The sequence below is a fragment of the Leopardus geoffroyi genome, chromosome C1, assembly GCF_018350155.1.
Source record: "Leopardus geoffroyi isolate Oge1 chromosome C1, O.geoffroyi_Oge1_pat1.0, whole genome shotgun sequence".
NCBI lineage: Eukaryota > Metazoa > Chordata > Mammalia > Carnivora > Felidae > Leopardus > Leopardus geoffroyi.
In genome coordinates, this window is record NC_059328.1 from 215,643,786 (window position 1) to 215,657,715 (window position 13,930).

General features: G+C 45.7%; 2 protein-coding genes and 1 long non-coding RNA gene across 4 annotated transcripts in view; 1 reads left to right on the plus strand and 2 right to left on the minus strand.

Annotated features, from left to right (window-relative positions):
- The window catches only part of LOC123599658 (UDP-glucuronosyltransferase 1A1-like), a 25,992-nt gene continuing 12,062 nt past the window's right edge, over positions 1-13,930 (plus strand). The window contains exon 1 of one of the 2 annotated variants that reach the window (XM_045481795.1): positions 1-943. In XM_045481795.1, the coding sequence (XP_045337751.1) occupies positions 80-943 (864 nt within the window). In that variant the 5' untranslated portion in view covers positions 1-79. Of the gene's footprint in view, positions 944-11,446; positions 12,460-13,930 lie in introns of those variants that run through there. The other variant, XM_045481796.1, reaches the window with a different exon arrangement.
- On the minus strand, positions 6,100-6,978 carry LOC123599661 (dnaJ homolog subfamily B member 3-like). The gene has a single exon (XM_045481797.1). It carries the CDS (start codon positions 6,976-6,978, stop codon positions 6,241-6,243), a length of 738 nt encoding a protein of 245 aa, XP_045337753.1. The 3' UTR covers positions 6,100-6,240.
- Positions 10,581-13,930, minus strand: part of LOC123599663 — a 21,040-nt gene continuing 17,690 nt past the window's right edge. Inside the window, exons 2-3 of the long non-coding RNA XR_006713252.1 lie at positions 12,566-12,570; positions 10,581-10,592 (exon numbers count right to left, since the gene is read on the minus strand). This is a non-coding gene — a long non-coding RNA (uncharacterized LOC123599663). The remainder of the gene's footprint in view (positions 10,593-12,565; positions 12,571-13,930) is intronic.

Consider the following 13,930-nt stretch of genomic DNA (forward strand, 5'->3'; position numbering starts at 1 on the left):
GATAAGATAAAGATGATGGAAATAAATGCAGGAGACACAGCCTGATTGGAAAAGTCAGCTGCTTTGAGCTTCTACGGACATGGCTGCAGGATTCCTGGTTCCCCTGCCGGTGCTCACGGGGCTGTTGCTGTTCCTGTGTGTCGGGCCCCGGGCTGAAGGTGGGAAGGTGCTGGTCTTGCCCATGGATGGCAGCCACTGGCTCAGCATGAAGGAGGCCCTGCAGGAGCTCCATGCCAGAGGCCACGAAATAGTGGTCGTTTCGCCAGCGGTGAATCTGCATATCAAAACAGAGGACTTTTTCACCCTGATGACCTACGCCATTCCGTACACCCAGGACGAATTTAATGACCTCATACTGGGCCCCGTTTATCTGGTTTTTGAAAAAGTACATTTTCTAAAGATGTTTTTGAAAATCATGGAAAATTTGAAAACTACTTCTTTCTTTTTTCAAAGGTCTTGCAAGGAGCTGATGTACAACAAGGACCTGATCGGGCACCTGAACTCCAGTTCCTTTGATGTGGTTTTAACAGATCCTGTTTACCCCTGTGGGGCAGTCCTGGCTAAGTACCTGTCACTGCCTGCCGTGTTTTTTTTGCGCTCTGTTCCATGTGACTTAGATTTTGAGGGCACGCAGTGCCCAAACCCTTCCTCATATATTCCTAGGCTATTAACAATGAATTCAGACCACATGACGTTCCTGCAAAGGGTCAAGAACATGCTCTACCCTCTGTCCCTGAAGTACGCTTGCCACATTGTTTTCACTCCTTACGCAAGCCTCGCCTCTGAGCTCCTGCAGAGAGAGGTGTCGGTGGTGGATGTTTTCAGCTCTGCATCCATGTGGCTGTTCAGAGGAGACTTTGTACTGGACTACCCCAGGCCAGTGATGCCCAACATGGTCTTCATCGGGGGCATAAACTGTGCCAACAGGAAGCCACTATCACAGGTCTGTATGGGTGCCTACAATGTTCCAAGTGGAACACATGGTTTTTTTTTTTTTCTTAATTTACTTCCAGGTGTTTACTTATCTACCAGTCTTTCTAAAGATGTCTATCTCTCGTTCTCCTGACAGTTTGGTAAGATGAATGTTGAAGTGCCTCCACTAATGCAGGAAAGGTTTGCCAGGGTCACTGAGAAAAATGAAAGGCAGGGGTGAGCGTCTGTGATAGGATTGGCAAGTGCTGCTCTGAGTCAACCAAGACTGTCTTCCAGGCAGGCGCCGTCTTCATAGTTGTGCAATTTTCTCCAGCTGTGTAGGAGCAGAGAAACCGAGCTGTGGGCTGATCCATCAGGACGTTTTGCTTGTGGGTGTTTGCTCATCCTGGAGGACAAAGGAACTATCGCATTGTGTTTGTTGACACGGTCGTTTTTAGTGGCTTCGTCTTGGAAGGGACTAAAGTGTGATCATAGGAGACGTAAACACCAAAAGGGAGCAGGAGTGTCTGAGAGCTTGAGTAAATTAAGGGGAAGTGAGACAATGCAGAAGAGAGAAGGTGGGGTCTCTGTGACCCGAGAAAGTAACCGAGTTCAAGTTTTCAGAGAGGGAGCTGTGCTGACAAGTTTTCCGACCAGGTGTTGATATCTGGTATATAACTCGGGACTAGCAGAATTGCATGGCAGGTCGGTTGAATGGCTTGGGATGCTGAAGTCATCAAAGGCTGGTCGGAGGGACTAAGGAAGAGATAAAACTAGGAGCCTATAAACCCAGTGACACGGAGGACGGTGATGAAAAGAATGGAGTCTAAAAGGGGAAAGAGTTGTTGGGAGGGCTGACCGCATCACCAGGCCCACCCTCCCAGCCCAGGTTTCCATGTTAGAAATTATTGCTTTACTAATACTTTCAGAGGCATCTGACATTAATCCTGGATATTTGGGTTTAATTGAAATAGGACTCATGGGAGCTATTTTATTCCTTAATCCACTTTTTTCCCCCCATTTATGCCATATTCACTTACTTTATATTAACTTCCATGACTTTAGATCTTTTATAGTTTTTGCATTCTTCTGTATCTCTTTTTATTTATGTACATATTATTGCACAGGACTCTAATGCCATTTCTCTTTTTGCTTCAGACCACAAGGGAGCTATACTATCTGGCTTTTTCCTTTGTGCAATGCATTTATTCACTTAAAAAATATATATTAGGGGGCGCCTGGGTGGCGCAGTCGGTTGAGCGTCCGACTTCAGCCAGGTCACGATCTTGCGGTCCATGAGTTCGAGCCCCACGTCGGGCTCTGGGCTGATGGCTCAGAGCCCGGAGCCTGTTTCCGATTCTGTGTCTTCCTCTCTCTCTGCCCCTCCCCCGTTCATGCTCTGTCTCTCTCTGTCCCAAAAATAAATAAACGTTGAAAAAAAAAAAAAAAAAAAGTAACTGGTACTCTTTTCTTTTAGTGTTGCTATGTAAATATATCCTCTGGAGTTAACTGCACTGGTTCAAATTCTCACTCCCGTTTTTCTAGCTGAATGGGCAGGTGGGCAGGTGACCCAACTATTCTGGCCTATTGTCACAACGAGCATACAATAAATATTATCTATTATCATTATTTAAAAAGTGCCTAGTAGTACAAGGTATGTCATCTGGAGACCATTAGATGTTTGTGCCAATTTATTTGGTATACGAAAGATCATTTACACTGAAATTCTCAAGTATTATACGTGCTAGGCACACCATTATCACTTTTGTTCCACTAAATTCTTTTTTACTTTGAGATTTTGTCTCTCTTACTTTGGTTTACCCTTAGATGTGACTTCTTTCGGTACTTGATGGAAATTTTCTCCAAATATGAAAGATCAAAGTCTAAGTCTTTCATATTTTTGCTCCTTTTCTTTCTTAAGATTTCTGATGGGTAGAGTTCTTTTATTGGTTTTCTCATAGAAATAATTTTTGGAATTGCTTATTCTTTTTACTATTTTTGTTTTCTATTTCATTAATTCCAGTTTTCTTTTTATTGATTGTCATTCTTGTATCTTTTGGTTTATTTTATAGTTATAGTTATTTTTCTAATTTTCCTTTGGTAAGCATTAAGTTCCTGTTAGAGTTTTCTTAATAATGAAACACTGAAGGTCATAAAACTTTTCCTGTGTTTCCTAGGTTTTCGCATAAATTGCTCATATTTTTCCTTTTTGTTTTTGGTAACTCAATGGTGGATTTTCTCTTTAAGCTCATGGCTATCTTCAAAGCTGTTTCTTTATTCCCATATAGTTAAGGTTTATATTAGCTATATTTCTCTTATTTTTCTAATCATTTTATATTTTAATCAGAGAATGTTTAAAAAATTTTAGTGGGCATGTTTAAAAAAAGGTATGAAGAGGGTAAAACTAATTTTGATATATTTTATTCAATCAAATATATCTAAAACATTATACCTTCAACATATACTCGACATAAAATTATTAACGAGATATTTCACATTATTTTTTAAAAAGTTTATTTATGTTGAGAGAGAGCATGCGTGTGCTTGAGAGAGCATGAGTGCATGAGCGGGGGAGGGGCAGAGAGAGAGGGAGAGAGAGAGTCCTAAGCAGGCTCTGTGCTGCCAGCATGGGAACCAAAGTGGGGCTTAATCTCACTAATGGTGAGATCATGACCTGAGCCAAAATCAAGAGTTGGATGCTTAACCAACTGAGCCACCCAAGTGCTCTGAGATATTTTACATTCTTTTGCTTTCATACTAAATCTTCAAAATCTGGTATGTATTTTACACTTACAGCATATTTCAATTTGGACTGGCCACATTTCAAATGCTTGGTAGTCACGTGTAGCTAGTGGCTTCTATGATCGGTAACTTATTATTAACATTTGTAAATGTTCCATAGATACACCTAAAAATGTATATTTAAGTTTTTTTCTATTTAAAAAACTGTGACATCCCCAATTCTGAAAATGGTGTCTTAGACTACTTCCTTATTTAACTGGGGTTGCTCTGTGGGAAAGTGCTAGTGAGTCCATGGAGAGTCCACTGCAGGGTCTTTGAGATGGTCATCTTTTGCACCAAAGGAAATGCCATTTTCTCCACTCTGAAAGCCCACTCAAGCCTTTCCATAAAAGAGGAATATTGATATACAGGACTGTGATTCTGGGGCCAAGACATTTTTTAAAAGAGATTTTCAATTTGGAAAATTCTTTAAATAAAATGGTTTCTTTTTCTGTAAAAGGCAACTTTCCACTTAGTAGCACTAATTCAGATATATCAAAACTGGATGCTGTTCGCCCTCAACTGTTATAACTAGCCACCATTCTACTTTGTCTTCACGAATTTTGCCACTCCAGGCATCTCATAGAAATGGAAGCATACACTATTTGCCTTTTTTGTAACTGACTTACTTCACTTAGCCTAATGTCCTCAGGGTTCATGCATATTGTAGCATTAGGTCAGAATATCCTTACTTTTTAAGGCTGTAATAGTCCATCGTATGGATACACATTTTGCTTTTATATTCATCCATTGACTCATCCATTGTAGGTTGCTTCCATTAGAGCTGTTGAGATCCATGACTTCTGAGTGACCCCAGTATGCCACCCAACTGAAGACTTTCCTGAACAATGAAGACTTATGTTAACCAATTGTACAGACACAAATGCACTTATTGTGTCCTACACAGAGCAGTAGTTGTTAACCCTTAATTAGCATAACCACCATGAAAGTGCGCACTTTCCTATCACTTCGAAACTCCTGACATCCCTTCTCCCCCTGCTCCTCCTCCCCTCCCCACCAACAACTATGAATATCTTCACTGGTGAGTCCCCTTGCCTGGCAGGCAAATGAACTCATTTTTTTTTAAAAGCTCTGGCAGTCTTCTTTATTATAATACTTCTTGTACAATTAGTGGCTAAGAAGCACTGCCCAGGATACCTCAGTGACCACTTGACGTGGTTTTAACAGACTGTGTGCCCTTGTGGGATAGTAATGGCTGAATCCTACGTTCCTGCTAGGTTTGTATGCACACCATTCCATGGCGATTGGGCTTAACTCAACTTCACATGTTCTTAATTAAGTGTGCTCAGGCCACATGAGCTTCCTGTAAAGAATTACAAATAATGCTGCACTTTTAGTCTATCCAGTTCAGTTGCCTTTTTGTTCCCATGTCTTACGCACACTTTTCCTTAGACACAACCAAAGGGGATGGATGGCACATTTTGTGATGGGCTATCCCAAGGTAGCCATGCCCAAAACAGTTTTCACGACGGGGATAAACCATGGCAACAGAAATGTATTCTCTCCAATATGCATATGCTGCCTCACCCAATCAGTATCCCAGGCTCTCCAATATTCCTGGCTTTTGTCAACCTCTTTTAAAATAGATACATTCTGCACATGGCAATGGGATAGTTTTGTGTAGTTTTATGGAAATACTTTCCACATTTCCATAAGTCACAGTTGTAGAACCAAGCTGGGTACAGGCTAGTAATCCTATTTGTGTTGGGTTTTGAGTAATCACTACCACTGGTTTACTGCTTACGTGACCTGAACAGCATCCTAAGGATGTTGTTAACTAATCATGTAACCGTGAAGAATTCACTGAAGTATTCTGCTCAAGCCTTTGGAGGGAACATGTTCCTGCTAACACTGATGTCAGTCCATGAAACTCACTTTAGACTTCCGACCTCCAGATCTTTAAGAGAATAAATGTGCCTTGTTTTAAGCCACCAAATTTGTGGTAATTTGTTCCAATAGCTATTGGAACCGAATACACCACTTTGTCAGGTTAACCTGTTTTTTAAAAAGGCTACACTTAATACTATATTTAACCGGAAAACTCTTACTAGTCACTGGCATTTATGTGGGACTAAAAAGCATCTTTAAGCCAGAAGGATTAATATACTCACATCCTTTACTACCATGTGTTGAAAAATTGGAAGTAAAACGAGTTATCTTGGCAACGTTAACTTCAGAGCAAACTACCTGGCTCACATTTCAAACAAAATGGAAAGGCAAGGTTCAAGGTGCTGTAAACATTTTGTCCCAATACTACGAAATAATCAGCATCTGCCTCGGGATTATGTTTAATAAATAGCAAAGTGCATACAGGTATTTACAACAAGTTCTAAAGACAAATGGAGGTCTAACTTGTATGGTCCCAATAATAACAACAAATAGGCATCGGCATGAACTGTTTATAAATTCTCGAGTACAGTTGTTCTGAAAGTAGAGTGCACTTGCAATCTTCAAAAAAAAAAAAAAAAAAAAAAAAAAAGTCCTGCTGCTCCTCACAATGTTTTTTGAATTCAACTTGGACTGGAATTACTTGGCGTCAATGTGTAGCAACTGCTCTCTGCCATTTACGACCAGGGACTTTAACTCTCCGTCTTCTTCCACCTCCACCCTTTCTTGGCCATTCTCAATGATTCTCTTGGTGGTGATTTTTTTGCCATTGACGATTTCGGTGGAAGTCGACATGGATTTGAAGTTGCCGGTCCCACCACTACCATAAGACATGGCGAAGGAAGAAAGGCCTTCATTCCCCAGGGAACCAAAGGAGCTAAATCCTGTATCAAAAGAAGAAACACCACCCCCAAATGCTGGAAATCCACTGAAGGCGGTGAAGAAGGGCGCGGTCCCCCTGCTTCTGCTTCTGCTTCTCCGGGAGCTCCTCCGACCGCCCACAAGGTTCCCCAGCGGGTCTCCAAAGAAGTCAAAGGAAAATGGGTCCCGGCCGCCGAAGAACTCCCTGAAGACCTCGGCTGGGTCGCGGAAGGTGAAGACGTGCTCGAAGGGGTCGCGGAAAGGCCCACCGCCCCCGCCGCCCCCGCCGCAGTCCTCCACTCCGGCCTCGCCGTAGCGGTCGTAGACATCCCTCTTCGTGGCGTCTGACAACACCTCGTAGGCCTGGGCCACCTGCTTGAACCGCCTCTCCGCCTCCTCCTTGTTCTCGGGGTTTTTGTCGGGGTGCCACTTGAGCGCCAGCTTGCGGTACGCCTTCTTGATGGCCTCGGACGAGGCCTGGCGGGGCACGCCCAGCACCTCGTAGTAGTCCACCATGGTGGACGGCGCGGCACGGCCGGCGGGCCACGGGCACGACGAGGGGACGCGGGCCCGAGTGCCCCGCGACGCCAGGCAGCAGGGAAGGGGAGCCCTTGTGACGTAGCCCGCGCCTCATTGGCCGAGGCCGCATCCCATAATGCAGCGCCGGGGGGCGGGACCTGCCGTGCTTCCGATGAGGCTCTCTGTGGCGCCGTTCGCTTGGGCGCGGACGCTCCGCCTACCGAGGCCCCGCCCACCCGCCTTCCGGCTGGGGCCGGTGACCTACAAATCCCGCTGGAAAAAGAGGAAGTTAGCGGGTGGAAGTGGGGGCCCACGTTCTGGTGGTGGGGCAGAGTGGTATTTTTTTTTTTTCAACGTTTATTTATTTTTGGGACAGAGAGAGACAGAGCATGAACGGGGGAGGGGCAGAGAGAGAGGGAGACACAGAATCGGAAACAGGCTCCAGGCTCCGAGCCGTCAGCCCAGAGCCCGACGCGGGGCTCGAACTCACGGACCGCGAGATCGTGACCTGGCTGAAGTCGGACGCTTAACCGACTGCGCCACCCAGGCGCCCCGAAAACAACTTTTTCAAAAGAAAACAATTACTGAAGAAGGGCATCATGTTACATTTTTCCAGATAGCATTATGGAAATAGTTTCGACTTGGCAAAATTCCCCTAAAAAATTCTTGGGTATTCCTTTGGGGCTTTGGCCCACAGTTTGAGAACTCCTGGTCTAGTATATCAAAACTAGTAAAATTTGCTGGCAATAGGGACACCTGGGTGGCTCAGTCAGTTAAAGGTGTGACTTCACCTCAGGTCGTATCTTAAGGTCTGTGACTTTGAGCCCCGCATGGGGCTCTATGCTAACAGCTTGGAGCCTGGAACCTGCTTCAGATTCTGTGTCTCCCTCTCTAACACTCCCCGGCTTGCACTCTGTTTCTGTCTGTCTGTCTCTCTCAATAATAAACATAAAAAAAGTTGCTGCTGTGTTTACAGTGCTGGTCAACTTGGGTGCAGTAATTATTTCCACTAAAACTGCTCTACCTTGACTGTGATTTTCTGTTTGGCATTTTTGGACCTCTGACTTCTCTCTATTTTCTCCTTATTCTCTGACACTGTATTTTTTGCTTTAATAAATGGTAAGTCAACACCAATAAAGGTCACTAAGCTCTAATAGGAAAATGATTAACCAATGAACTCTGTAATATTTCATCATAATGGATAGTAGACCCAATAAGGCACACTCTGTCACCAGAACAAACTGCTGACTTTAGGTCACCAGAACAAACTGCTGACTTTAGGTCACTTTGAGGGACCGAATACAATCCTGTAATCGTGGATTTGACATTTTATAATCAAGGAATAAACAGTATTAGGAAGCAGATTTGGAGTAGAGTCTAGGGTGAACCAAGCAATGTGGGAAAAGCATGATTGGGAAAGGTCAAGTGCTCCAGAATGACTGGAGGGAAAGGGGCAGAGGGAGGGGTCTAGTGAAAGGGCTGGAGAGGAGGAATGAGCTTGGACAGGTGAGCTCAAGGTCCATTCCAGTGAATTCTGAGGGCAAGCCCAAAGACTCTGAATTTTATTCTGGGTCCTAGGAGATTGTTGACCAAGGTTTCAGGGATGGTGGTGGGATAGGGCAGTGCAGGGGGCAGCTGATGGAGGGTCGACGGGGGTTGGGAGCCTTGGGGTCTGAGGCCCCGATACAGGACTATGGCATCTCTGAGACAGTGGATCCAGCAGTTGCTTGCATGGATATGGGGCCGTGAGCAAAGGAGAAGGGAAGAAGGGAAGACACCTCTGTACAAAAAACATTTACTGAGTATTTACTGCCTGCAAAACCACCTGAGTGAATGATTCCAAAGCCGAAACCCTGCTTGTAAGGGTAGAGTCATGGCCCCAAACCATGCAGGTGCAACAGCGGCCTCAAAAAGTTCTGAGGCTTTGAATGACGCAGGGAAAGTCATAAAATCATCCCAGTGGTGACTGTGTGGGTTGACAGCCCTTTTGCTCTGGGCAATCTACAGATGAACTCTTATGACACTGAGAGTTCAGAAGAATGATTGCCCTTAATGTTTAAATTGGATTGTGAATCAGAATGGCAGATAGGGGTACACCCAAGGAGCCAAAACATTGCCACCTCTTTGCTACCCACCCGGAATCTTAGTCCTGGAGAATGGAAAGTGCTTGGGGTGGGGTGGGTGTGGGTGGGGAGCTTTGGAGCTCCCATGTGTAGGAGTGCACCTATATACAAGTAAGTACCAGACTGGATGTCTGTGGAGGAAGGATGGTGGGAAGGGAAATCTTGAGTACCTATTCTTTGCACCAGAATGAGGGAGGCCCTGTGAATATGCCCCACAGGACATCAAAACTTTAAAGTTAGCATTTTCTCCATGACCTTCTAACAGGTCCCTGAATATGGGTGGCCAGTGACGTCCATGGTCAAAATGCCAGGGTCTGTGCTCTCATCCTGGGATTGTAGAGTACAGCAGTGATCTCCAAAAGAAAGGGCAAGGTGATCAGTTCTGTCTGCACTTAGATTTGCCATTTCTTAGAGAGGGGCATTTTAAAAAAATGTTTATTTTATTTTTGAGAGAGAGCCAGCGAGCAAGTTGCGGGGGGGGGGGGTGCAGAGAGAGAGAAAGGGAGACAGAGGATCCCAAGTGGGCTCTGCACTGGCAGCCGAGAGCCCGATGTGGAGCTTGAACTCATAAATTGTGAGATCATTGAGCTGAAGTCCAACGCTCAACTAACTGAACCATCCAAGTGCCCCAGGGAGGGGCATTTCTATTTGCGACTCCCATGCTTGCTCTCTGACCCTTCACTTGATCTTTTGGGGCTCCAGCTAGTGCTGGGTGTTGCTGTGGGAGCACATTCTACTTGGTCCCCAAATCCTGCCCTCTGCCTTCTCTCCATTTATTTCAATTGAGTAATGACCTTGGGAATCACAGCTTTACTTCTGACTCCTAGTTGGCTGTAAATTTTGAACCCAGCTGTAAGATCTGGGAACTGCTAGAAGCCATGGGGAGCTGTAGGTAAGAGCAAGGTCTCTATGCTCTGACGCTTGGGGCCCGGATCTCAGTCTGCCGCTTAGTAAATTCAGGACTCTGGCAAATCACCTTGTCTCTCTGAGCCTCAGTGTCTTCCTTTGTAAAATGGGAATAATAGTACCGGCTTTAAGGGGATACTTCTGGGGATTACATAAGACGTGTTGTAAAGTGCTAAACACCACACTTGGCACCTAGTGCGTGCTCAGTAAATATACATTCTTACTGTTTCTGTTCACCTTTCCCCTTTGCTTCAATGGGGTCATCAGAATTTCTCAGAGTATCTGCTTTCCTTGGGCCTTGGGGCTGTGTGACAAGCACGGTTTCACTTACTTTTGCTCACTTACCGATTTTCGTTTCTGACTGACAGAGTGCTCTCTCACTGCCTCTCTGAGGGAAGGCGGATCTGCCCTGGAAAGGCCTTCTGTGTGTGGCACCCTCAGGTGGCTTTCCCTTCCCGCCATTCACTAGCCAGCGGCGTTCATTTCCTTCCTGGCGTGCCTCTCATGCATCTGCTCACCTGTTTGCGTCGTCAGTCTGTCCCTTCCGGTGGAACCGGGGTTCTGGGGAGGTGGGGGACTCATCTGGACTCATCTCTGCTGGTACCCCAGCCCCAGCCCCAGGCCCAGCGCTGTGCACTCTGGACTCAGTAGGTATTTTGCTGGGTGAGTGAATCAAAAAATGAGGCAGTGATTGGGCAGAGAGCCCTGAGTCACCTGTGGGGACCGTTCTTCAAGGTTACCATGGGCCCAAAGTAGGCTTGCAGTGTCTCGTTCTTTCCTTTCCATTTTATTTTTTTAATGCTTATTTATTTTTGAGAGAGAGAGAAGGGGGAGAGGGGCAGAGAAAGAGAGAGAGAGGGACAGAGAATCCCAAGTGGGCTCCGAGCTGTCAGCACAGAGCCTGACGCGGGGCTCGAACTCACAAACTGAGAGATCATGACCTGAGCTGAAGTCGGACGCTCAACCGACTGAGCCACCCAGCTACCCCGTGTTCTTTCCTTTCTAAAAAGACATATTCTGCTTTCTATTTCATTCCTGAAAAGGAAGTCTAATTTGTCACCCCATAGCCTTTTTCTCCCTCTCTGGTGACACTCTCTTGGTCCGTGGAAATACTCATCTAATCCATTCAAAGGTGCTGGTGCTGCATTCCCTTCTCTGGCCCCTCAAGAACGGGACCTGAGTGGTTGGAAAAGAATTCCAGCCAGTCAAACTGTTGTTGTCTAATGAGAAACCTAGTACGCTTGTCCTGATCAGCACCCGGTGATGTAGGGAAGTGTTGAATCACCGTATTGTACACCTGAAATGAACTGAACTGAAATTACACTGTAGGTTTGCTAACTGGAATGAAAATAAGAACTTGAAAGTAAATAAATACAAAATAAAAATACTTGGGGGGTGGGGAAAGAGACCTAGAAAAGCTCTTAGCCCTCGTTAGTTGCACGATCTTTAGCTGACTGACAGCGACAGTCATGTGATACAATCAAACATTAACTTTGAGTGTAGATTGGTTCTTGCGACATATAAGTAGAGGAGGGCAAACTTTTGGCAGGTGAGAGGCTTGGTAGCCGATACAGGAAGGAGAACCATGGCAGCGAGGTCCCGGGGGCCACGTCCGCTTGTGCTGAGCCTGCTGCTGTGTGCCCTGAATCCCCTTCTGTGCCAGGGCGGGAAGCTGTTGTTGGTCCCAGTGGACGGCAGCCACTGGCTGAGCTTGTTCGGGGTCCTCCAGCGGCTGCACCAGCGGGGACACGACGTAGTGGTCGTAGCTCCTGAGGCCTCCGTGTACATTAAAGAAGGAGCGTTTTACACCTTGAAGAGCTACCCCGTCCCATTCCGGAGGGAGGACGTGGAAGCGTCTTTTACTGGTCTCGGGCTCGAGGTTTTTGAGAAGAAGCCTTTCCTGCAGCGTGTGGTCAAGACATATAAGAGGGTCAAGAAGGACTCTGCTCTGCTTTTGTCTGCCTGCTCCCACTTACTGTACAACGAGGAGCTGATGGCCTCCCTGGCGGAAAGCGGCTTCGATGCCATGTTGACAGACCCTTTCCTTCCTTGTGGCCCCATCGTGGCCCTGCGCCTGGCACTGCCTGTCGTGTTCTTCTTGAACTCACTGCCATGCGGCCTAGATTTTCAAGGTACCCGCTGCCCCAGCCCACCATCCTATGTGCCCAGGGTTCTGTCCCTTAACTCAGATCACATGACTTTCCTACAGCGGGTGAAGAACATGCTCATTCTTGTGTCAGAGGGCTTCCTGTGCAATGTGGTTTATTCCCCATATGCATCACTTGCTTCGGAAGTCCTTCAGAAAGACGTGACTGTCCAGGACCTTATGGGCTCCGCCTCGGCCTGGCTTTTCAAAAGTGACTTTGTAAAGGATTACTCCAAGCCCATCATGCCCAACATGGTTTTTATTGGTGGGATCAACTGTGCCAACAAAAAGCCACTGTCCCAGGTGTGTATTTGAGGGGGAGCTTTACAAGCCTGTCTCCTTGCAAGTACTTTGGATGGATGAACTTGCCCCTGACATATGCTGAATGAGCACGCTGAGGTAGTGTCACATGCCCTCTTTCGTAAGTTTCTGCTGTACAAACCTCCCGGGTCTGGGTCGTAATTTGTATCTGTCTTGGGAATCATCTTCTGGGTTATTTCTTTGTATAGGACACTTTAAGAAAGCATACTTTGGGCTCCAGTGGAGAGTAATCAAGTAGATGCAACAAAGGTTAATTGCCGTAAGCACAGAGCAGTGAGTTCAGGGATCCTTGCAGAGCACAAAAATCTGCAGCATGCACCTTCCTGCCCTTCACTGGGTTAGACACCCAAGGTTCAAGACTGCTAGAATAATTCTTTGACATCTATGGACCATGGTGGCACAAGTTGCCTTTATGTTTCTGGTGTTGAAGCTCCAGTTACTCGATAGTCTGCTAGGAAGCCGGGTCCTGCAGTCCCCTGTCTTCTAATAAGTAAACATGAGACAGTCCGATCCTGGCATTCGGCAGAAAGGTCCTGAGTCTCATCCTCTGCAATGCTGCTAAGTTAATTTTTTTCCCATAGAGATTTGAGGGATGCAAAAACATAGCATTCACAATCTTCTTCCCACATCTCAATGGAGGTGATAGAGAATAGCAGGAGAGTCTCTGTCAGTTGGGAGGTTGGGAAGGATTCTCCAAGAAGGTGGCATTTCAGTGGGCATTCGTTCGTTTATTTCACAAGTATTGGTTGAGGATCCATTGGTAACCTAGGCACTTTGCAGATTCTGAGCCTGTCTTCTACTAAAGGGACTCTACTCACCCTCAGACAGCACTGAATCTTATTTCCAGGGTGACTCCATTGTGATTCACATTTTAAACGATCATGTTAATGTCACGGCAAGGAGAAACTCTAGACAGCAGAAAGAACCCTGCGGGAGAATTCCAGTGCTGTGTGGATGCCTCCACTCCGTTGCCGCATGACCAGATCACCTCTGTGAGGTTCTGATTCCTCCCCCATAATGTGAAGGGACATCTGGTGTGACTCCTACCAATAAGATTCTGATACCCCAACAGACCAGCAGGCCTGTTGGAGAAGTATGTGCCTGACGAGGTTATCTGCTTAAGAAAGGAGATGGTGTTGAGTTTTTAGAAAGCAAAACGACAAAACCTCATGTTAATAGAAAACCAGTCATAATTCTCTTTCATATATAGGAAAAGGTGAAATATTACCAAACCAGTGGGCACATCATAGATCAAAGGAAAGAGAGCTAGTCAGCATGGCCAAGTTAAGAGTGAAATTAAAGAGAAATATTTTTGGCATCATTATATAGGATCCAAGTGAAAATGATTGTTTGACATTTACTTTGAAATTTAGAACTTTGGAGAGGTGCATGCATAATAGAAACTCCATTTGAAATAGAAGGGTTTGTTTATAAACCTGCATGGAATGTCCCC